At 43.1% G+C, this 24467-nt stretch overlaps 1 protein-coding gene across 1 annotated transcript; it reads right to left on the reverse strand.

Moving 5' to 3' along the window:
- Positions 1-801: 801 nt before the first annotated feature.
- tprg1 (tumor protein p63 regulated 1) lies at positions 802-22493 on the reverse strand. Its single transcript, XM_076726411.1, has 6 exons — positions 21665-22493; positions 21201-21434; positions 19378-19469; positions 15622-15798; positions 4261-4414; positions 802-1653 (listed from the first exon to the last, which is right to left on the reverse strand). Exons 2-6 carry the CDS (start codon positions 21414-21416, stop codon positions 1459-1461), a joined length of 834 nt encoding a protein of 277 aa, XP_076582526.1. The 5' UTR covers positions 21417-21434; positions 21665-22493; the 3' UTR covers positions 802-1458.
- Positions 22494-24467: the final 1974 nt, after the last annotated feature.

The raw sequence follows: 24467 nt of genomic DNA on the forward strand, positions 1-24467 counted from the left end.
CTGCTAATGCAAACCTCAGCATTCAGCTTCACACTAAAAGCATCCAACTGGTGACACACGGGAGGCTTTTATTGTGAAGCAGTCACAGGAAACACTTTGGATTTATCAGTAAGATTAGCGCTGACCACGATCATTCATCAGAAATGTATTGCCGGGAGTAATAACGCAGTGGAAAACTACTGAGCGCAGCGTGAAATCAGACTGTGGCTTCAACCATCATTGATCAACTTCTTTATTATTACAGTGTGAGTTTGTTTGGCTGCACCGTAAACACATACACCAGTTGCTCTTCTGTTTCATTTGTGACAAAGCAGCTGCTCAGTGAGCGTGTTTAGATGTGCATTAGCATCCTGGTTTTGATTATATTCGGGATAATGTGTTTACATGGAGCCCCATTCATAGCAGCTTTCTGATCGTCTGCCTGCAGGTGTGTCCTGACTTCTCACCACTTCAGCCGCTATGAGATGGTTCAGAAACCTGGACAAGGTGTTTACATGCCACAGTATCCTGGTTTCTATCAGGGTGCTCCTGGTAGCATATCTAAGTTTCTGAAACCGGGAAAAGCTGTAACCAAAATATAACCAGGAAACTCGTGTGCATGTGAACGCGCTCACTGAGCGTTTCCTGTAGGACTGAACCACTGGCATCACTTCATCAACCTGGACTGGAATCATTAAGTTCACTTATAATAACTTTAATCATGTGATAATTATGATTATTAACCTCTAGCTGCTTTGCATGATGCGGCACTGCAAACATGAGTTCTTAATTATTACGCACACGGCCGGGCAGTGAGCAGAAACAGTGCTCAGGGGTCTGCAAGAAAAAATCTGCATATCTTACCAAAAAGAGAGAACAAAATATATGTATTTCTTGCGTGTGACAGGCTTACAAGACGAACAGATGATACCATAACACGGCAGAGCGACACACACAGCAAACACACAAATCAAGGGGAAATTCCAACACTGTACGCACTGTAAAAATACACGACGGATGATAAAACTAAACTGACAAATGTGCCCCCATGCTCCAGTGAATCTCTAAGGGGCAGGATGCCATGGGAATGAGCTTTTAACAGAGACACCGGGGGAGGAAGAAAGGAGTCCCATTGCGAAAGAGTAGAATTACCATATCACTGAGGAGCAAATACAAAGCTCCTTGAGAGCAGCGGGGGATCCGTCATCCGGTGAAGAGCGGTGTTGAAATGTGGATATTTCTGAGTGCTCAGACGCCACACACTGGTAATAAGCAGCAGGGGAGAACACACAGTTGTTTAAACCTCATACAGAGCTTCCTGACAATCCAGGCGTCAAAGAGACACAAACCTGAATGTGGAAAAACCTTCGGTCAATTGTAGAACTTCAATGAACTCTGCGTGAACAAACTTACCGACGTGCCGTGTAAATAGCGGCACACGGTTTGAACGACAGCGAGACTTTTAAAAACGCAGACGAGTTAGAAGCCAATGTTTCCTCGAGCCATGCTGTATCCCAGTTTGTTCTGGTTCCCGAGGAAAGACATGAGGCCCATGTAAGCCTCGATGTGGAGGTTCTGATTCAGGACCAGGACGCCGTTGGCCTTCCCGGGAACTGGCTTCATGGCGTGGAGCTTCTGCGCTGCATCCTTCAGCTGCTCACGAAAGCTGTGGATCTGTGGACAAGAAGGAGGATCGGAACCACATCAGAACTTCCTCCTCACAGATCCTTGACTGCGTATCGCAGTAGCCATGTTAGCTTCATGCTAACCTCCATCTCGATCTGAGTTTTCTGAAGCTGATTTTTCATTTTCTATTTTGGATTTTATTCCCTTCTCTGTCCCCTTTTATATTCCTGATACCATTGCTGCTGCCTGTAACACCTGAACTTCCAAAACGGGGGATTAATAAAGTGTTATCTTATCTTATCTTAAAGCTGCCCTCACAAATCTAATGAGCCTGATGTCACTCGGTTCGGTTTCTGTGATCTTATGCGACTGTATGTGGGATCAAAAGGGCTGATGGTTCAAACTAATTTTTCAGTTAGATGCATGTTTGAAAACAGTTTCACTTCAACAGTCAGGCTGCCTTACCTCAGAGGCTGGAGCTTGTTAGCAATTGAGAAATTAAACATTACTTTAATTGACATTGAGATTGAAAACTTTCAAGAGCGTCCTGGCCAAGATAGGCAGCAATAACATGAGTTATAGAAAAATATGGTGCAACATAATTGCAGTGTAAAACATTTTAAGAGCACCCTAAAGCCACAAAAATAAATTGGACCAATCTGAGGCAATAACTCAATGAAACCAACACATCAAGATTTAAAATGCCTCTGAAACATCAACAGTCAGCAGGGAGAGCACAGATTCACCACAAATTAGAGCAGATTTTACATTTCCAGATCAAACTGCAGAAGATTCCAGACGGCTGCTTTCATCAAGCGTGTTTACGAGCGATCAGATCGTGTTTTCTGCGGTTTGCTTTTTATGCTAGTTCCTAGAAATCTTATCATCACCACTGGCAGACTTCTTTGTTTCACACTGGAACATTTCTCTAAATCACACGGCATTTTGATTGGCCGGTTCTGCAGAGTGTGTCACCGTCTGTAAAGCCACCGGATTCCTGATCATGACCATGATTCATAGCGTAACGGTAGCCGAGGTCAGGGGTCAAACCAGAATCCCCCATCTGCTCTAATCACTGAAGCTTTGCTACGCTGGAATCATTGATGACTGTTTCTGAACACAACATTCAAATTTGGCCGCTCCTCCCTGCTTCAACATGCTTCAACACACACAGCAAGCTATTACGTCACATCTGTTGTACTCAAACAAGCTGGCTAAGCTAACCGCTGACATCTGCCTGTCCAACTCCACGCCGCTCTTCACCCTTATCCTCATCCTCTCCTTCAGTGCTCGACAGTAGGTCAAAGTCAACCCCAGATTCACTGGAACGAGCTCAATCTGCTTTATTTGCATTTTTCTGCGCTGTGTGCAGCATTTTCGTAGCTTCCTCTTAGATGCTACGGTGAAGACCTTTTAGAAAGTCGCGACCTCACCTGCACGCTGTTATTGGCTGGGGGCTGCACACCCGCCGCCCGAAGGCTGCAGCCAAGAAACGTCCCAAACACAGAAAATTAAATAAAGGCAGGGCTGATTGAGATGGATTACTTTTCTATGAGCCTTTAAGGAAAATCCTGCACAGCTCACCTTTAAGACTACGGTTACATTGCATTCTTAGTGAATGATCTTCCAGGTCTTTGCACACCTGTGGCTGGACGACGTCTGTGTTCACTCATTGAAGTGTGTATAATTGCACCTTTTCTCTAACTGTGTGATCGCAGGGACAGAATGTACAGCAAGACACATCTGAAACATTGCAAAACGTGTGTGACACTGTTGAAACTTCATTACATAGATTGCTCCATTGTCTTCCTCGGGCTGAGTCGTTGGCTGTAACTGCTCGTGAGCATCTTGGTTATGTTGAAATTCCTGTATAGATTCTGCAAACACGTCATATTTTCTCTGTTTTGGTTGTGAAACACAAAACTGTCGGCAGAAACAGTCTGAGCCTAAACCTAAACAGATGCAGTTTGAGTGCTTGGTATCTGATCGCTGTGGGTCTGCTGAAGATGACAGATCACACATGGATGATAATTCCAGTAAGTTCTTCCTGCGTGATGACTCATCTGACCACACGATGAATCTCACCGCACTCTTGTTTTTTAATAGTTAAGCGTCTCCATGACTCTCAGAGGACACACCTCCACCTGGATTAGTCATAAAATGAAATTTACTCGAATCAAATATTTCAACATTTCGACACATTCTGACAGATCAAAACCGGCAGCTCGCACTGATCACACACTTTCTCCTGCGGATGCTCCATCGTTTCAGTTTCATGTGCTGAGGTGTTTGGACGACTTTCAAACTTTCACTGGAAATAATCCCACTGAACGCTGCTGACGGTCACCATATTGTCCCCGGAGAGAAACGTTGCTGTGTGGGATCGTGGGACACACCTCAGATATGTCTCCACACCACCAGAGGTCAGTGAGAAAATGTCTTTTTGTGGACTGATGACCACTCGAAGCCCCTTTGCCCCATGACAAAAAGTCATGCAGTCTCTCATTCACACACACATTCGTAGACTGGTGGCTCACTGCGAGCACTAACCACTCACACACACTCCCACTCTCCCCCCTGAGCCGCCCCATAATTCAATCTGGATGAACTGACCCTTTAAAATGTCCTTCTGTTATCATTGATTGATCCACTTACGTTGCAGAGAGCGGCGAATGAGTCACTGATGGTCCTCACGGGGTGGTGGGTGAAGGTGATGTAGGGGAAGTCGGTGGCGAAGGGGTTCCACTTGGAGGTAAAGGAGGGCTCTCTCAGCCGGTCCCAGTAGACTCGCACCCCCTCCCCCTCTCTCCTAAACACATGGAGAGAAGAAGAACATGAGTGACGGAGTGTTTCCGCCTGAAAGTGACACATTTGACTCCATCATGTGACTAAACTTCAGACTCCACAGGCCATGTTGTCACCAGATCATTAACATTACTCAGTGCTCTGTGCAGGAAAGGTCTGGGTTTGTTTTCCAGTGAGAAGCACACACACAACACCCAACAGGAAAGCTTTATCTGCCTCCGGCCACATTCACAGCAGCAACAGCTTACAGGCTGTCAGTTATAAGTGACGATTATGTGGCACTGTTTTCACCTCTGGCTTCTATCCCAAGAAACGCTAACGCTGCCAAAAAGAAGAAACCACGACGGTGTCGTTTCTGACTTATATATTTTAATGAGCAGACAATTCAGTTTGTTGTTACATAAGTAAATGAGACAGTAGCTAAACTGATTAACAATGTGCGAACAAAAGACCATCTGAACTAGACCTGCTAACTAGCCTAGCTTAGCAGAGTAGCAGTGGAAATCAGACGCTTTGGTGTGGCTAAGCTAACTGTAATTTACATATTTATGAGTCTCGAATTGTAAATTAATTTCTGCTTCCGTATGTATGGATATCAGAACAGAGAGACACCTAATCCTCAAGTTTATGTTCTTTAACGTGTTCAAATGGACGAGAAAGCAGAAAGAACAGTTTCCAGATGCAGCCTTTGCCCTTTAGATTCTGCATTGTTAAGTATTGCATATGATGTCTGTCGATGATTTTTGGGGTCAAAATCATTTGCCTAAAACGCCAAAAAGAGCCATGAAAGAAAGACTAAAAACCTGCTGCGAGTGAGCCAGCCAGCCTGACGACCAAACCCTTTCTTCCTCCTGCTCTCTGCCTTTAAGTACTTTACAGTAATCGTGTGCACAAATAAAAATGTATAGCTGCCTTCTGACATGAAAAAATGGCACTAATCTGTCCTCAGGGCAAATATTTGATGTAAGGGCAATCTCATGTTTAGCGGGCTTAGAGGTAATCTACAGTGTGTTCGTCATTGTCTCCTTCCTCGTTTTAAAGTAAATACCATAGCTTTTAATGAAACTGCCCTGGAGTCACATCTTTCCTCAGCCTGATGAAACCTCAGAGGACTGAGAGCAAACAGATCCCATCTTGGAAATGACGCCAGGGTTGATCTACATGCTGTGAAGACACTTACAACTCTCTGTTTACGGTGTGTCCATCATATGTGATCAGGGGCTCTCAAACATCTGAGAGTTAATAATGGGGGGGGGGATTGCTGCTGTTCAAAGGGAGAGGGTCACAGAGAGTTCACGACACCTTCCTCTGCATCTCTTTTGAGGCTTTTAAAGCTGAACTGAAAAGCGTCACAGAAAACAGAGCTGCAGAAGTTTAAGGAAGAAGCCGTCGATATAACCGAAGTTCAAAAATGAATCCCTCCAGACTTGATGATGTGAACCATGTAAGAACCTGTTTTCAGGACCGGTCTCATCTACCACCATTTTCATAATCCTTTAATCATTTAAGATATTTCTCAGGCAAAAACAGCAAACATTTCCGACTCCAGCGCCTCAGTTCTGAGCTGTTTTTCTGCGTTTTAAGTGTTAAAGATCCACCAAGTTCGCGCTGCACTCGCATCACGTTTTTGGACTCGCAGTCGGCAGTACAACAGACACCAGAGATATCCGATGTTTTTATTCCATACACTCTTCTTCCTTGTCAAAAGCTTGCGCCTACATTTCCCACAATGCAACAGTTCAGTCAGAGGTTTGGCTAATGTAGCCTCAAACTGCTGGCCTCACATAGAAATGACGGTTGGCTAAGATCGCTTGGTTCTAACTGCACACTTCAGACTGTTCGAACTTCTTCAATCTTCCGACCCAGCTGATGCTGACTCGAGTGACATCACTTGAGGCAATTTATCAGACTTCATACAGTTCCCTCTAGAGGTTCAGATGGCTTTGTCTAACCTTTTAAGACAGTAGTACTCCCTAAGTCAGCTTCCTAACTGAAAGCGATGCGTCGAGCGATCATCAGATTGATTCAGTTTTCCCAGTGACGACGTCCTGACCTGCTCTGTGCGTTAGCGAACAGGCTAAACAACGTGTCGCTTGTGTGAACTGTTGCTCACCTTGGTTCTATTTTTGTGAACTTTGGCCCACCGACACAAAATAGGTCAAAATAAACTCCCCCCCCCCCCCAAATTCAGCAGTCAACATGGACAACACAAGACTAATTTACGAGATTGAGATGCGACACATTTAGATGATCTATGGGAACCTTTTTACAGGATGTCCTAAAAAGGATGAGGTTTGGAAGGAAATCCAGTAACTGTCTGGAGTACCAAGTAAGTAAACTGTCCAAACATGACTCATTGAGGGACAATTCACAAGCAGCACCAAACCTCACGCTGCAACATCGCTCATAATATATCCAGACAAGTTAACACGCTGCACCCGTTAGCGGTCGCTCTGTTAGCAAGCAGCAAACTGGCATTGTGTCAGTCACTTTGGCCCATGTGAGAGGTACTTTCCAGCTCGGTATTCCTGGTATTGTGGGTACTGCTCACCAAATGAAGGTTGTTGGATGTGCTGGAGAAAAGATTCACTGTATATTGACGGTTTGTGAAATGTTTTTCGGTCAGGGACTTTCTTTAAAAATCCTGAAAAGAATATTTGGATTAAACACTCTGGCCTGACAAATCTTTTGAATTCGGGATGATTCAAACAAAACTGCAGGTGGAATCCTTTCATGAAGGAGTTCAGGCATTTTGAGCTGCATCACCATCCCTCTGTCTTTGTAGCCGGCTGATCAACACCTGTTTAACTAAGCAGGTAAACAACTCGTGGATAAACCCCAATTCAAAACAGAAGCTAGAAAAACCTGCCGTGACAGGTTTGACTTCTCAGTCCGACATAATTACACTCAGACTAGAACAACACAAACAATACTGTTACAGCAGTTTAATTGTCCTACAAAACAGAGAAGAAGTCAGGCGGAAATGTTTGGTGAAACATAAAATCAAACACTCTGACAACATGAGGGATCGAATTCGTCCGTATTTGATGTCGTTTTTCAGTTTTTTCCTTGGACAAATGGTGTTTTCTCCTTTTATTAGACGACGCTGACAAATTAGCTGCTAAAAAGACAAACAATTCAATGTCAGCGATGCCTGTCAAGATTTCACTGTGTCTTTAGGAACTGTGCTTTGTTGAAACATTTCTGCTCTGTTATGCTTTGCGAGTCATTTGTCAGCTGCATACTTTTAACACAGAGAATAAAGTATTTTTGTAGTTTTGACACCAAACCCACACATCAGTCCTTGCTGCCGTTGTCACCTCTGCACTTGATGTGTGGATGTGCAAACACTTGGGTTTATTTAGTGCTCAATACTGTGTGTAGACATTGTAGACAGCTTTCAAGAGGCAACTTGCAAAACAATTTAACACATATAAATTGTGCAAACAGTGCTCATAAAGCGTAGCTTGTTATGGCAATCAAACAGCCCCTTTTGGAGTTTTTGTGATTCTGTCAGCAGCTGGAACCTCTGATGGTTGTATAAGTCGGACTCTGTGGAAACAGTTTTATCTATAATGTAGCCGCTGGTTTGCATAAAAAGGTAAAAAGGGAGGTAAATAAATCAGGATGCAGGAGATTTCCCAACAGTGTTCTGATTTCCTTAATGACCTGTCACACTGATGTGCTCATTTCACCACATATCTTGTGCAAGAGCACTTCCTGCCAAACAGAATTAAACACCTGAGGCTAAACAATAGCGGCGTAGCTGTTGATATGTCACGGTCCCAGGGAGGGGCTGCATCATAATGCAATCATCTAGCCCTGTTTACACAAGTACTTTCAAAATGACAATGCTGCTGCTGAACATTGTGTGCCTCCTCCACAGGCAACGCTGTGCAGGGAGAAAAGGGGGAGGACAGAAAAAAAGCCCGGTACAAAAGCAAAGCCCAGGCTAAAAGACTGATTATATTTCAGAAAAAGCGAGTAAGGATGGTGGGTTAACATTTGTACACATTGCCCTTTGTAAGAGCACACAACGATTGCCCTAGTATAAATGGGGATATAAAAAAGCTTTGGCAAATTCCACAGGTAAGCTATCACTGGGAGAGGGACCAGCCCAAACAGGCAGAGCAGGGCTGGGCTTTCCAGCCAGAGGCCTTGGAAGTCTTCACTGTGTTTATGTGGCAGAGCTCGGCTTTGGACTTTCACTGCTGCTTCAGTGCAGTCACAAAATACAGAAACGGTGAAAGCAGGCTGCACCTTTGTCATTCACAAGTTTCTCAAGGCGTCAAAAGAAATGTCCAAAAGACAGGGGCCAAACCGAGGGACCCCACCCTCCACTGACCTTCACGCTGGAGCTCCACTTAATCCACAGTGTTTGCACAAAACGCACACATGCATGAGAGAAACACTGTATTTTGAGCTTAAGGGCAAGTGACGAAAAATTCCTCTCTGGGCTTTCAAGCGCTTCATACTCATAAGTCAACACACAAGATAAATATCAAGCCCAGCTCCAGTTGTCATGGCAAGTGTCCCACATTGTCTCAGAGCGAACAAACAAATCTGGTCTGATTGCTCAACAGAGCCTGCAGGTTTGTCAGCCATCCATACATGTATCCATCCAACGAGGTTTCACTCAGCAACCGAAAGGACTAAAAGGAGAGGAAACGGGTGGACGACTAGAAAAACAAAGAAAAACACTAGGAATTGAGTTCCCTGCCACACTCAAGCCTTAAAAAGACATTCACATTATTCAGGAGGAAGCAGCTCATGCAGCACGAAGCCTAAAACACACAGCGATGTTACTGTAGATGTCATGACGCAAAAGCTGTGATATCATAGCTGCAGGCTGTTGGCAGATTTTTCCACCTTGAAACGCAGAGTCCACAAGTTGAAAGCTGCTCCCAAGGTGTATGAATTTAGAGCAGCATGCCCAAAACATTATACGTCTATTGGTGTTTATCAGGTTACGCTGCGCACCCTGAGAGCAGCCTGTGAGCAGACTCGGATCCTGATCTGAGCTTTTGTTTCTGGGGATTTGAGTGTTTTTTCATTCTGCTTGGTGTTCAAATAAGACTCATGTTACAGGTAGAATACAATACCCGCCAACAGACTGTTGTACATGTATAAAGCAGGCAACTGTGATGGTTTTTTTACTTTCAAGTCTGTAGTTTGTGTGGACGTCTTAGGTTATGAAAGTGCAGCTGAGGTCATGATTGCTGGGAATCAGTCAATCAAGGAAGCAGCAGGTGTGAAATTTCATCCTCAGCATTACAACTTCTTTTTTTTGCAGCTATTAAGAAAACAAACATAAAGATGTTCATGTTTTAGAGTTGTGTGCAATGCCAGTGCCTGATGTCAGTTTGCCTCGCAGGTCTGATGAACTGTCGCAATAAACCCCAATAAGTATTTGGGGTTTGTTGTTTATATGAAACCAAATCAGTTGTTATTATGGCAACAACTACTCTTCCATATTAAATTATACATTACAATCAACCAATGTTTACACTCAGTTAAAAAAAGCATTTACAACACCACCATTACACCCAGCGCGACAAATTGCACATGTGACGTGAAAAACAAAGAGCGAGTTGAAAGTGAAACATAAAGATAATAACGCTCAATTTGTCCAAACGCAAAGAAAGTCAAAGAAGACAGAACATAAGGTCAGAAAAACAAATGTATCCGTATTTCTGTTCGTGTCAGATGAAGAGCAAGAGAAGAAAAACCAGAAGAGGTTTGAGGTCATTTAGAAACAGAAAGCTCCGACAAGCATTCAACTGGAAAATGTGTCGCTTAGTAGATCTGAGGATCTGTATCAAGGCGGTTTGTTTTAAAAGGCCAGAAATCATCATCATCATCATCATCATCATCATCATCATCATCATCACTGCGTTTAAAAAAAACAAACAAATATCGATATCAGTATTGGCTTCAAACATGCCGTACCCACAGATACAGATGCAGTTATGAAGCTGCTCGTTGGTTGACGCAGTAGAAAGTCGCCTCTCCTCACCTGCCTGTTCGACAGCTGTGGGTACTTCCAGGAAATACTGCATTATTTTTAAATACACATACAAGCTTGAAAACTGCAGTTGTACTTTATCACCTGGACTCCAGTTTAAAGGGGCTTTCTGCTGATTTCACAGATGAAGTTCAGGAGTACCAGACGTCTTCTGAGGCCCCGGACGAAGCTCTCCAGAGGTTAAAAAGATAACTCTGATGATGTCATAGTGACATCAGTAATTAAGGAGTAATTAAAATGAGAGGGGACCATGTTTGTATAACCTGCAACTTGGATTAAGACGTAGTATCATAAATACTCCTCCTCAGCCTCGCTGACTTCTCACGAACACACCGTCCTTCACCGTCTCTCTATTGTGAATTGAGTCATAGGTTTGCGTAGTTTGATTTGTTACGGAGTGAAAACAGGAGTGTCAGCCCTCGTTTACAGAGAGCTGGAGGTGTGTGTGTGCACATCCTTCTCACCCGCAAAGGGAAGAACTTGCTAAGCACAAATTTCAGCGTTTAACTTGCCTCCTTTTCACCTCAGACACAGACGTGGCTCTGCCTAAATTATCATCTGATGATGCGTCCCACAGTACATTATGCTGATATTATCCCAGATAGCTGCTGTGTGCTGACTGCCCTCTGCTGTCTGAATGCGTACGCTGCCTCGGTGTGTATAGGTGTGGTCGGGACGCCTGCAGAATGAGAGGATGATCTCAGAAGAACTAACGCAAGGACGACAGATTTTACACGCTCTTGATCTGTGTATTAAAACAAGAAGAAAAAAATCAGTAATAAGCTCTCTTGTGTCAGCAGAACTGGCAACGCGAGGAAGAAATTCTAGTTAATAAAACAGTTTTAAGTAGTTGAAGGTGGAGGCTAAATAAGGCATCATTCCCTCTGAAGCCTTGTTCAGAAAAAACTACATCTGATCAGATGAGGAACAGAGGACTGCAGTGCTGGGATTATTTCCAACCTTCATAAATATATATATTTCCTACAACAGTTTCTAAAGCAACCTCTAGTGGGGCTTCTTCAAACCTCCACACCCAACTCTTTCAGACAGGAATAAAAAAAATAGATGATGTGCTGGGTAATTAGTTTGTCTAGACAGTTTGGAAAGAAGGCACTTAAAACATATCTTTCCCAACAGATGCAGAATATACTGTGTTTTTTCTTCTCGGCCGCACCTGGAGAATGTGCGATGAAAACAAAATCATCAGGACTAAAAATACTGACACTCCCTCAGCACTTTCTACTGGCATCATCAAGGTTTCGGGGAGGCTGATGGAGCACAGACGAGGGGAGTGACGCCAAACAAGACGCTCCGTGGAGGGGGTTTGATTCTCTTTGTTCTGAAGCTGATGGTCTGGGAACTCAGGGGTCAAACGTTCACGAAAGTGCTTTCAGTCTCATTTCAGTAAGTTTAATTCTATTAATTCTATTATAAAACATTCATATCCTACGGAGGCCTAGCTGCACAGGTTAGCGCGGTAATATCATAAAAACTACATCATTGTGGGGGCCTGTGGTCTGACTTCATGGGATTTTACAATCAAAAGAAATTTTTACTTTGTTGTGTATTTTTTTAACTGTGCAATCGTCCAAACACTGTATTTATCATCCAGACTGGCAACAGTATTTTTATAATCTGTACATAATACACGTTATTTTTCATCCTGTATCCTTTTCTGCTCCTTTTAATACGTTGCTGGCTGAAACAACTTAATCTCCCCGGCATGGGATCAGTAAAGTTTTATCTCATCTTATCTTAAAACAAAAAAAGATTGACAAGCCATCCACACGTTCAATACCTCCATCAGTGTTGCCATAACAGAAGAAACAGGGGAAAGTGCACGGCAACAGTTGTGCAACCTTTAATGCCATTAAAGGCCTCGACGTGGCCAGGAAGCGGCTCCTGACGTAACCGTGAAGGTGTCAGACCCGGTGCAGGCCGTGCGGTGGCCTGACTTTGGAGCAGCAGTGAGTCACAGCAGAGTCATCCACGAACACATCACACACATGGAGAGATGTGATGTGGCGTGCTCCTGCCCTGAACCGCCTCTACCGAGGGTGCACACTGACATCAAGTGGTCGGACGACGGCTGCAGAGATCCTGACTTCTCACACCATTAAACCTCCAGTAACGGTCAGGAGTCGTTACCCTGACGGCTGAGAGGCAGCTGAATCATGCTGATGTGTTTATGGTGAAATGGAGACCTTCCTCTTTCATCAGCGTGGTGAGATTTACATGTTGTTGGATTTCATCACTGTCTGAGCTTTAAACTGAAGACGGCCTCGATATCTTTTCTCTGTATTATCTTTGTCTTACGAGCAGCCTGTTGAATCTTACACACACACACACACACACACACACACACACACACACACACACACAGAGTAACAGACATCACACTCAGGGCCTCAGCTAACATCTTAACAAATTAGTTTGACATTTTGGGAAATGTGTGCATCGATTTCTTGCTGAGAATTAGATGAGAAGATCAACTCTACTCCTACGTCTGCCTGATGGAGCAGCTGCAATCAGTATTTTGTGTTAAACTGGATCACCTGACTAACTGTATGTCAACGGCGTCACTCGTAGTCATCTAGTCACTCATGGTTTGGTTTTTACAGCCTGAGATGTTTCCTGTTTCTGTCTCACTGATCTCAGTTGTTGGAGTTGGTGGAGACCGAAGCGGAGCTAAAAGGAGACTGAGTGAGAAACACGAGTCCAAACGGAGCCGATGTTGATTCGTGTCTGCGGCTTAACTTGAAAACTAATGTGCTTCACGTTTTATTACTGGCTGTCCCAACTTCAGCATTAAACATGTCGTCTTTGTGGAGCATTTAAAGATCAGCCTATCATCACATTCTGTTCAATTAATGTGCACAAATCAGTATTAGCTGCACTCTCACAATATTCTGCAGTTGTTGCAGAGTCAGAGCAGAAACTGTTAACTGTGCTGCTTCTCCCTGGACCAACGTACAGACGGACCTGACACGTCAGAGCTGTGAGCTGTGATTCAAGTCTGTTTTAATGGTTGGTCAGTGTGACCGTTCCTTAACTTTCAGTCAAATTCTTCCCGTTTATGCATCATAACTGTGATTTTTTTGTCTCTGACCTTGTTTTGCATGTTAACTGGACGTTGTGTTCAGTCATTTGTAGTGTGTGACGGTTGTATTTGTATTGTTTGTGTTTATCGTTGTAATGTTAACCCGGTTAAATAAAGAATATAAAGGGTGATTATGTGAGTGTTGTGATGTTTGGCCGCGAATCCGAATAACCAAAAAATCGGCTACAAATGCATAAACTCTTATATCTGTCTATAAATACATTATAGTGTGCTATAAACCATTTATTTTTATATACTGATGCTAAACATTAAATAGGCTTAAAATTCAGCGTCACTGAAAAAAAAAAAGTGTCATTAATGTCGCAGCTAAATAATCTTCGCTGCCTGACTTTTAGCACTTTTCTCTCACATTGATTTCGTCATGTGGAAACAAAGACTCGTGTTATTACAGCAGCAGGATTCATTTTCATATATACATGAACTTTACTGTAGATCAGTTTCTGCCAAAAATAAGACAGAATGACCTCGACCAAAAAAAGGAGAGTCTTCCTGAGGGAGAGCCAGAGAAGAAGAGGAGGAGAAAGAAGGAGGAAGCGGTGAAGATGAAGACAGAAAGAGGGAATGTTTGAGGCTCCAGTCTTTCTTATTTGAAACCGTCTCTTTACTGCTGGACTCCCGGGTGGCTTTCACGAGCGTTTTATGTATAATTTAACGTAATGTGCAGAGATAAAGCCTCCAATAAAGGCAGCGCTCTCTAAGCTCTTCACAGCACATTACGTTTTATTCATCAAATTAGTTTTAGTTGGTTTGGTATCCCCTGAGCCGTCTTTAAAAGGTTTAGATGAAAGGACTACATTAATTTTGCCACTAATCAGTTAAGCGACAGCTCCAAGTGACAGCTCTGCACTCCTTACCCCCGAAAAACTCCCCGTCTCTCAGCCGTTCCACATGTCCCTGAATGCACCCTGCACCGATCCTCTGCATGCACCCCCCCCCCCATGCTGCCCCCAGCATCACGTCACTCTCTTCACTGACATCTCAATTCACCGCTGATATCTGTCAGTGAATCACGTGCACTCCTGTAATCTCAAATATTCATTTCAAAGGCTGCATGTTTTCTTTCTTTTAGAATGTGTTGTTCCATGTATTACTTCAAAATGAGGCATTAAACAATTATATACTGGTAAGAAATGCGATCATGCACGTGTCAGAGCTTCATATTTAACCGCAGAGCAGGAGGATGTGCTTATCTTACGCTTGCGACTCTTAAGTATCGGGATTCTGCGAGTACTGCTGTGATCTTTTCGCCGTTTTTAACACTAGATCATGGGAAAAAGCTGAATCATGCACTTCTACAGACTGCAAGTCATGAGTCATGTTTCCAAAAACATTGCAGGTCACATCAGGTAGTTTTATTTCAGCAGCATCACTGTTGTACTGCATATAGAAGATTAACAGCTTTTCCAACATGTATTGTTTATTGACTCCTCATTCTTTGTAAATATTGTTTTTTTTGTATTTCTGCATTACTGAATTTATTGTTCCCTCTTTTGTTTTTTGTCTTTTTTGTCCTCATCGAGCTGTATGTCCTTTTTTCCAATGCAAGTGCATTGAGTGCAATGTTTAGAACGGAATCAAATCCCTTGTATGTGCACACGTTTGGCCAGAAAAGCTGATTCTGATTCAGATGATCATGATTCTGTTCCTGCTTGTCAGGCTGGTGCCATAAGAGGTTAATAAATCAAATAAGATGTGAGGCCAAAATGAATAGACATGGACGTCCTTCACAAAAAGACATTTGGCTTTTGTGGAGAACATCAGAGCACAGAGCAGATAATTAAGGCTGGTTTATAATTCTCCAAGTAGTTTTTATATTCTTAAATTACAAACACTAGAAAATTTTAAAGTAGATTGACTGAAAACTGACAGGAAGCCAGAGATCCAAAGCTTTCTCTGTAACACACTGTTGTTCTACTCACTGCTGAAATGTCGTTGACTGTTTATATTAAGTTACAGTGTCAGAGACGAATTACAAGACATCAACCTTCTGAGGTTAAAGCTGCAGGTTTTATGAGCAGGAGGTTCACTGTTGAAGGACTAACCAATGGCTAAAGAGGGCACTTACTGAAGCAGGGAGCGCTTTGGGAAGCTGAAGGCTCCGTGGGCGATGCGGTCCACAAAGTTCAGGGGGATCCTCTGGATCTGCTCGCAGTTCAACATGATGAAGTCGTACTTGAAGACCAGGAGAGAGTTGTCCGTGATGAGGACGAGGCGCTCCTTTTCATTGTTCCAGTGATCCACCCTGAAGAAAAGAGTGAGTTAGATCTACAGTGAAAAATCATTCCTCTGCACTTCCATTTTAACAGAAACAGAATTTAAAAAGGTTGCTTTATTTTTAACAGTGTTATCTGTACAAACGATGAGGGAAGGCAGGCAAAGGATGACAGGAAAGACAAAGACACCAAGAGCATCTGTCCCACATACATGACACATCTGACCCCTTTATGTCTTTGTCTGTGTCAGTGTGTAAGCAGTAGCACAGGTGTACACTTCAGTGCACCTCGGTGAAAATACTGTAGTCTAATACAAGAGATTTGTAATAAATCCTCATCATATGCTGTTGAGCTCTGCTGCGTTACACTGACACTGACTGACTGACGCCATCACGGATGCAAAAGGGGTGGACAAAATAAGTAGATGTACCTAATAAACTGGCAAATAATTGAAGACTTCAATGCTAACTTTAGACTGTAGAGCACTAGCTTGTAACCGCTAAACAAAGTGCTGTCGACTTGTGATCCATTGCCACTGGATGCACAGTTCAACCAAAGATTAAAGGAAAGTCTCAAAGACAAATATCACTTATCCAGGTTTCCCATCCTATCAATCATCAGTGGTTCACAACCTGAGGGTCACAAGATGATTAAAGGAACAGTTCAACTTTTTGGGAAATATGCGTGTTGCAGACAGTTAGATGACAGATTGATACCAGTCTCACATCTGTATGTTAAATAACCAGAGAGAGCGGAGGGGATCTTATCCTAGAATAAAGGCTTGAAACCGGGGAAAAGAAAGCTCGGTCCAAAGGGAAAAATGTCCGTCTGCCAGCACCTAAAAGTCTAAAGTCAGATCTTGTTTATTTAATCTGCACGAAATGTAAAAAGGACAATTCGCCTTTTTACGGAGGTTATGCGCTGGATTACTTCTTGGCCAGAAACAGTTTCCAGGCAACCGGCGGTGACTCGAGGACTCCCTGCGGGGGTCCTGACCCCTGCGTTGGAAACCACGGTTGCAGAGTGATTTGAACTATGTGTGTCTGAGTCTTTTTGTGTGAAGTACACCTCTGATGTTAGCATTCTGCAGGAGGTTACTCAGAGTTAATACTAAAAACACATATAGCAAAGCTGCTCAATTATGTACCGTAAAGCCTGACAATTTCCAAAAACGCCCTTGGCAAAGATCATACAATATGCATGCAAGCATTTCTAAGTCCCTACATTTTTCCTCACAAAAAAAAAGAAAAATCAAATTAACAGAAACACCTTTAAAGCAGCAAACTAAAGTCTGCTTTCCCTCCACAACGTGTGTTCGAAAATGTTTGTTTTACTAATTTAAGTCCCAAAAAGCATCGTCTCACACACACTCTGCCTCACCGCTGTGCACACAACTAATTCATGGTGGCACGGATTCTCTTGGAGTGGCTCTCTTCCTCACGGCCCACTGAGCCGGGTTCATGTGACCGACTCCAAGTGAAACACTCTTGATTGCTGCTGGCAGCCGGAGGCCAAAAAAGACAGTTCACTGAACAGCCGAGGCATCATGGGAAAGGTGTGGGTGAAGAGCTTTGACTGTGCTAATGAAATGAGTTAACCTCGAGTGGGCACGGGTGTCGTGGACGGTACAGAGGTGTTACAGAGATCCAGGATCAGACTGTGGGCGTCTGACACGCTGCTGCCGCTCGGCTTGACACAACAAGGCAGCTCCAGTCGGCAACATAGCGAGGCCTGAGCTGATGCATCTCTGCAGGACATGCTGGGATACTCGGCGGCACACAAGGGAATAGTTTAGCATTTTGGGCAACACACTTATTAACTTTCTTGCTGAGAGTTATGAGAGAAGATCGACAGGTTACAGCAGCCCATCAGCCGAGATTAGCATAAAGACTGGAAGCAGGAGGGAACAGAATGCTTTTTACCCTCCAAAGGAAAAAGAAAAATAACAGCTAGCGGCACGTCTACAGCCTGCTAATTAACATGTTATATCTCAGCTCTTAATCCACACAAAAACCCAAGTATTAAAACATGACATGATTTCCTGAAGCTAACTGGCTACTGGCTCTACTGTGGCTTCATATTTAGCACAGAGACATTTTCTCAGCTAACCTTCTCACCTCTTTTTTACCGTTATCACCTGAGGACAGAGCCACTGTAGCTGTTTCCCTGTGTGCAGCGTTTATGCTAAGCTAAGCTAGCTGCCTGTTGGCTCTAGCTTCATGGTTAGCATACAGTCGTTAAAGTGGTATCATCTAAGCAGAAAAAGAGTATTTCCTAAACTTTCAATAAACGATCCTCCAATCCATCATTTTTCATAAATATCTTCAGTTACAGTTCTGTTACTGAAAATAACTGTGTTCATATTTTGACACTGTTTGGACGAAACACTATTTCGGGCTTATTTTACATACATAAATAAAACCACCTACTCCATTTGTCAGTGGAAATGGCCCTTTGTGATAAACACAACCTCAGAAAATGCATAAATGAGAGAGAAATAAATCCTAAAATCACAAACAAATAATAAAAACAACACAGGATCTGTCACAATAGTGGCAACAGATGAAGCGAGATCATCTTACTCTTTCTAAAGCTACTGACAATCCTCTGCAAAGCCAGATTTGAGGAATATCTCGTGCTTTCCTGACGTTAGCCACCGGCCTCCCATGGGGAAATTCAGCAGCAGCGTCACCGAATTACCACATAATGCACTCTTTTTGTTGTAAGAAATCCTACAGCGGCTTCTGCAGCGATGATCACTGCAGGCCAAATGTAGGACAAACGTTAACGTGTGCTGGACAGAGCTGCATAAATGGGATGTATTATTCATTCTCACATAGCCAGCCTTTTAAATGTTTCCTGAAAGCTTTTCGGGAGTGATACAACCTGACATGTGAAAGCACACGAGGTAAATGTCCTGCAGTCCCTTCACTTCGCTCTGCGTTCGAGGCAGTTAGATCTCTACCTCTGCACTGAATTAGTTTGGGGCCTGATGACAACGTTGTATTTGGGTTAATTACAGGCCTGTGCTGCAGAAAAGGATAAATATGTAGAATTTAAGGCAAGCATCCTCTGGCCCTGTGGGCAGCAGCTTATTTGCAGTACATATGTTAATGATGGATTATGAATGAGAAACACATGATACTGTAAACTCTCTGTGCGTTAACAGTTGCATTATTACTGTGAGGTGGAAACCTTGTACCTCCAATTTAGCAGTTTGCAAATACTCTGAATACTGAACATGAAATATGAATTATTTATTTAACCTATCTATAAATTATATTTGGATAATTAAAGTAGCATTTATTTATTTATGTACTTCTTAGCTTCCATGACAGCTGCTGAAGAAGATCATGAGAAGCTGCTGAAAACTGAGAAAGCTTGTAAGTGGACCTTGAGTTATAGATAAATACATTATAAACACGTTGAAATGTCCTCCTATTATGGTGCTTTATAAAGCCTTTAGTGTCTTATATTGCTTAGAAATGGTAAAAGGGGGTGTTGGGGTTTAAGTTAAATGTTACCAGGAATTATAGGTTAAAGGTTTTCACTTGGCACGACAGCACAAACATGACGCTTTGCAGCAGAACACGCCATCGTGAACTCACTCCGCCATCAGCCAAACGCCGTGAACGCTGCCATCCACTTCTTTATCCACCAGAGCTTCCACGTCTTTGATGGCCTGATCCACAGTGCCAGGCTGAGGAGACAGAAATGCACGGGTGTCACTTTCTAATTTTCCATTGTGACAATCACAATGTGTGCACACAAAGCTTAAGGGGTAATCTTTGAGGCAGATACGCAGCTGGGACCGGTCATCCAACAAAATGTCAGCGCGTCTGTGTGTCAAACAAAATAACAATAAACAAAAACACGAAGCCTTGGCACATGAAAATGACTGCAAATGAAGAAAGCTGAGTGTGCAGCTTCCTGTTTAAAGCTGAGTAACTCTGGTTTTTGAAGAAACAAGAGAAAGCTTCAGAACACAATACACGACACATCCAAATGAGCGTTTCTGCTCTCCGATGGATTCCACACGCTGTCATTTTTAAGACAATCTTATCCTGGTACTTTGTGTTTTATTATTTCAACGTCAAGCTGGAGAACATAAAAAGATTAGGAGTTCGCATTGAGCAGACGTGTAACGGTACGCGGATTCATCCCGAACTGTTTGGTACAGGAAGTTCGGTTCAGTGTGTTTCTTCATCGGTTCAGTTTGCAGTGTGACCCAATTACTGTGACAGCATTACGGTTTCCGGCTAAGTAACGAAGAAAATGGACGCTTAGAGACAAACTGCGTGCCGACATTGTTCAACTTCACTTGGGTTTGTCTGTGGAAACACGCCAAACACGTCATTTACGACGGCATCGCCCACGTGTCGACAAGCAGAACGAGACGAGTGGAGGGAGAGTCCACGTGGCGTTCGGGAAGCCTCTCACTGTGATTCAGACCAAAGGAATAACTACAGACGCAGGAGTGTTTGACTCTGTGGATATGTGATCGTAGAACACAGGATTTAAATATGTGGTCAAAGAGCTGGAGTTCACCGGTGCAGTACGTCCACCATTTATGTACCGTAATACCTCAAATACTGATTGATCCTGACAGTTTTACAGTCAGATAGTTTTATAATCTGAAACTGGAGCTGACAAACTGTCAGCGCCTTCTTTTGGACTAACTGTGTAATGGCAATTAAATTAAATGACCTCCGTAATATCTTTAGAGTATCTGTACTGTAATTTCTTATTACTAACGGTACGACACATACACAGCCGACATATCGGCCGTTCTCTGGCACATCGCAACCTCATTTTACACGTCAGCCTCCAAAGATGAACTGATTGTTATCAGAATGAATTACTCAGCATTTTACAGAGTGATGGAGGAAGTATTCAGATCCTTCACATGAGTAAAAGTACCACAACACAGTGTATTATCAGCCAAAGATATTAAGGTATTAACACTGAAGTGCTCATTGAGCAGAATGACCCTTCTGAGGGGTAGTTTTGTCGTCTACATTCTTCACCACGAGGGATTTTAATGCAGTAATACAACTGGATTTAATCTATACAAATGTGTTATGTTTCATAAACTAATCACATCTTTAAATGATGCTAAATAGCATTAAGCTAACTCCGGTACAACGCGTCAAATGCTAAGCTAACATTTATGTTTGATTACCACTTAAAAATAATATAAATTTAAAAAAAAAATATTAACTGCAGCTGCCAATTAAATGTAAGACAAATTGCCTCTAAAATGTGGTGGAGCAGAAGTATAAAAGTGTGAAAATTATAATATTAAAGTAAAACGTACACTAAACTTGAGTGCTAGCTTAAGTATGTTAAGCTAGCACTTTTTATGAGTTTCAAAGAGGCTCCAAACGACGTGACACTAACTGGAAAAATGTGGAAAACTGAAAGTCTTTACCCTCAACACGAAGAACCTCCTGAGCTTGAAGTGGATCAGTGATGAGTCCACAGACACGGCGGTCCGCTGGGAGGGGGCCGCTCCGCCCTCCGCTGGCCGCCCCTGCGTGTCCTCGACGCGGGCGGCGGGCGGCCTGTCCTCCGGGCCGTCGGATGAAGAGCTGAGCTGAGGCTGCTTCTCCTCACCTGGCACTCCGCTCTCCTCAGCTTCTGCCATGATGGGGCTTCACAACACCTGAAAACATCAACAAAACTTAAAATGCAGCTTTTAATGAAGTGGCAGAACGACTTCTTCTTTCAGCACATCCTGACTCTGAGCCCTGCGGGGGGGCTCCTACACGTCAGTCTCCCCCTCCAGAGGATCAAGACTCAGGACCGAAACTGTCGCTTCATTTGCCCCCAGAGACACTAAAACAATTTCGGTGAACATTTCAAAGCAACGAAGTAAATAAAGGTTTTACGCACCACTAAATGTCGAGGTCGCGTTGAAAGGTAGCAGCAGCAACAGGTGCCTGACTTCCTTGTTCCGCGTGCAGCAAATACTTTACAGGGCGTAGACTGCAGCAGAGCAGCCTGCAGCTCAGGCTTTTTAATTCCTCTCATCTGAACCACAGTCACACAAACCATCACCCCGCGCACTGACACATGGGACACACCTGTACCTGTGCGACGGGGCTGGTTTCACACTGTACTGCATGAACATCATCTAGATTTTTAGATATTTTGAGTCTTGTGAGACTGTTTAAGGTAACTTCATCCACATGTTCATGCACACACTTCTCATTTCACTCTCTTTTATTGTGTGAAAGCGCATTTTCTGGCTCAAATCAAATGCATCTACAATTACAAACTCCTGTTGTGTATGCTGGGTTTTTACCTCTTTTACCTACCCATTTCAGAAATATCAACAGGTCATGTGAATGACATGAAACTAAACTGAGGATTTTAAAAATATGCTTTAAGATTTGCAGAGCTGAAATGATTTTTCCTGTCGACATCTGCGACATTAAATGAGGTTAACAGCACTTTTTTGTTGTTTTTTGTCAGAACAAAATATCACTGTCATTTTTAGAGGAATGGAAATATGTTCTGCTTTACTAATGAGCATCAGGTGCTTTACAGAAGGCAACAATTCAGCCGAAAAAGGTGCCATCTTTTCTGAGTTCTTGCTCTCTGAAAAACTTGTTGTGGCTGTTCCTGTTACCTGCACAGCACAACAAACCAAAGGCAGACAGGCACAGGAGTTAAGACCCAATGAGAGAATATTGGACATATTGAATAAGTTATTGTTTGCTAACAAGTTTGCCATACAGACAATAGCATGTCTTTTTGCTGAGTTTGGATTTCTCCAATGCCAAAGTGCCCCTGAAAAAATGCAGTTTTGCATTATTCCTCCTTTTCCAAGGACCGCACTGTCGGGTCCCACTTTGGAAAACAGCTCCTCTGCATGCTAAGTGCAGTGATAGCAAGTGCTTTTCATGTTGATGTTCTTGTTTTCTTCCAGGACTAAATGGCTCTGGAAACAGTCCACATTGACGGGATCCATCTGGAAAACAAAAACAGTTTCCGCTGGTTACGCCAGCGTCTGTGTTCTCATTAGAAGAACTTCTGCCAGCTCGAGCACTTCTGACAGAACGTATGATTTTCATCATTGCAGAGTAAATCCCCTCATACATTGCAAATCAGGTCCTTTAGTGGGACAGTAGTCAGTTACTTTGCATGTAAAAGGCTTAAAACAACACAGGAGAAAAGAAAAAGGCTGATGATAAGTGGGATAAACGTCACACACTGCAGACTTTACATTTTAAACACGTTCAAATACAACAGAAGTTTGCACATTGTGTAGTTTTGGTAGATGATGTGTTATCTTTGCATAGCTTATGGAGCAACTGAGTTAAACATCAGACTGAGTGGATGCAGCGCGGTGGATCAGCGGTTAACACTCTCACCTCACAGCCAGCAGGTCCCGGCCTTTCTGCGTTGAGTCTGCATGTTCTCCCCGTGTTTGCGTGGGTTTCCTGCGGGCGCTCCTGTTTCCTTCGCCATCAGAAACATGTACGTTAGGTCAACTCTCCTGTCAGCGCCCTTGACCGAGGCACCGGCTCAGAGCTGGAGTTGGTCCCCGGGCGCCGCTCGGTGGCTGCCCACTGCTCCTCAGGGATGGTTAAATTCAGAAAAACAAATTCACTGTGGTGCACTGAGTTTAACTGTATGTTACTATAAAGCATCTTCTTCTTTTTCTTCTAATTGGATTTCTTAATCAGTGGGTGCTGCTTATTTTGATCACTATTCTGTTAGTACAGGATCAAGACTGAAGAATAATAAATGAGGTTTTAATATGAAGAACACTTAACCCTGCAGGTCCGTGAAAAAAAACACTATTCATACTGTTCATGAAAGATTTCCTCTGTCAAGCTTATTTCGCCATTATGACATTTTTCCTAAAATACCAGTGAATGACATTCATAAATCAACCGGACAATAACACAATCAAAGCGATTGTGGGATGAGCCAGATCACTGAAAGCGAAGGAGACTTCTCCCTCCCACAAATCCTTGAATAGCATCGCCATTTAAACATCAGTCTGCGTGTAAGCTAATGTTTTCTGACATGGCATACTGTAAGGCCGCTCATTCCCAATCAGAGCTCTGTCAGCGAGCTCTTCCAACGCCTTGTTGGAAGTTTAAAACCAATTCAGTTGTAATCTGCAGCCGTCAAAGAAATGCAGACAGATTTCTAAAGGCGTTCTTTCTGCACGGTTGCTTAGCTACTCCCACGGACTGCAGGCTGAGATTTTCATGCTCTTTAGTGTTGTGTGAATGGCCAGTAGCTTTCAGTCCAGATCTCCTTTAGCTTTTTTTTTTTTTTGGTCTGTAGTCAAGTAATTACTTCTAATCAATCCGGAGCTCTTTGCTTCAGTGATGGCTTAATAACGAATTTTCTGAATTTTTGCTCTAATAGAAGCACTGGTGCAAGAAGCTGGAATTTCTTCAAAAGCTCCATGAAATCAGCAAATCTTCTTGCTGTTGTTGTTTTATTTGATTCTGAGATAACTGCAAACTAAAGACCAGAGCATAATTGAATCACAGACCTGGTGGCAGTTTTAGGGGAATATCTCAGCATGACAGCAGCATAACATTGGATTTCTGATGCTACATGCTTTATGTAAACCAGTGAACTTGGAAACCCTTTGCCCCGTGATGCATCTCATCATTCGGAAAAGGGAGGATAAGAATAATCCATATTGTTGTATCTAGGCCAAGTAATC

The sequence above is a fragment of the Chaetodon auriga genome, chromosome 3 (genome assembly GCF_051107435.1).
Source record: "Chaetodon auriga isolate fChaAug3 chromosome 3, fChaAug3.hap1, whole genome shotgun sequence".
Taxonomy (NCBI): domain Eukaryota; kingdom Metazoa; phylum Chordata; class Actinopteri; order Chaetodontiformes; family Chaetodontidae; genus Chaetodon; species Chaetodon auriga.

Coding starts and splice junctions, on each gene's coding strand:
- tprg1 (XM_076726411.1), bottom strand. CDS start 21,416: ATGGCAGAAGCTGAGGAGAGCGGAGTGCCAGGTGAGGAGAAGCAGCCT. Junction 19,470..21,200: donor GGAGGTTCTTCGTGTTGAGG/GTAAAGACTTTC, acceptor CTGTCTCCTCAG/CCTGGCACTGTGGATCAGGC. Junction 15,799..19,377: donor GGCGTTTGGCTGATGGCGGA/GTGAGTTCACGA, acceptor TCTTTTCTTCAG/GGTGGATCACTGGAACAATG.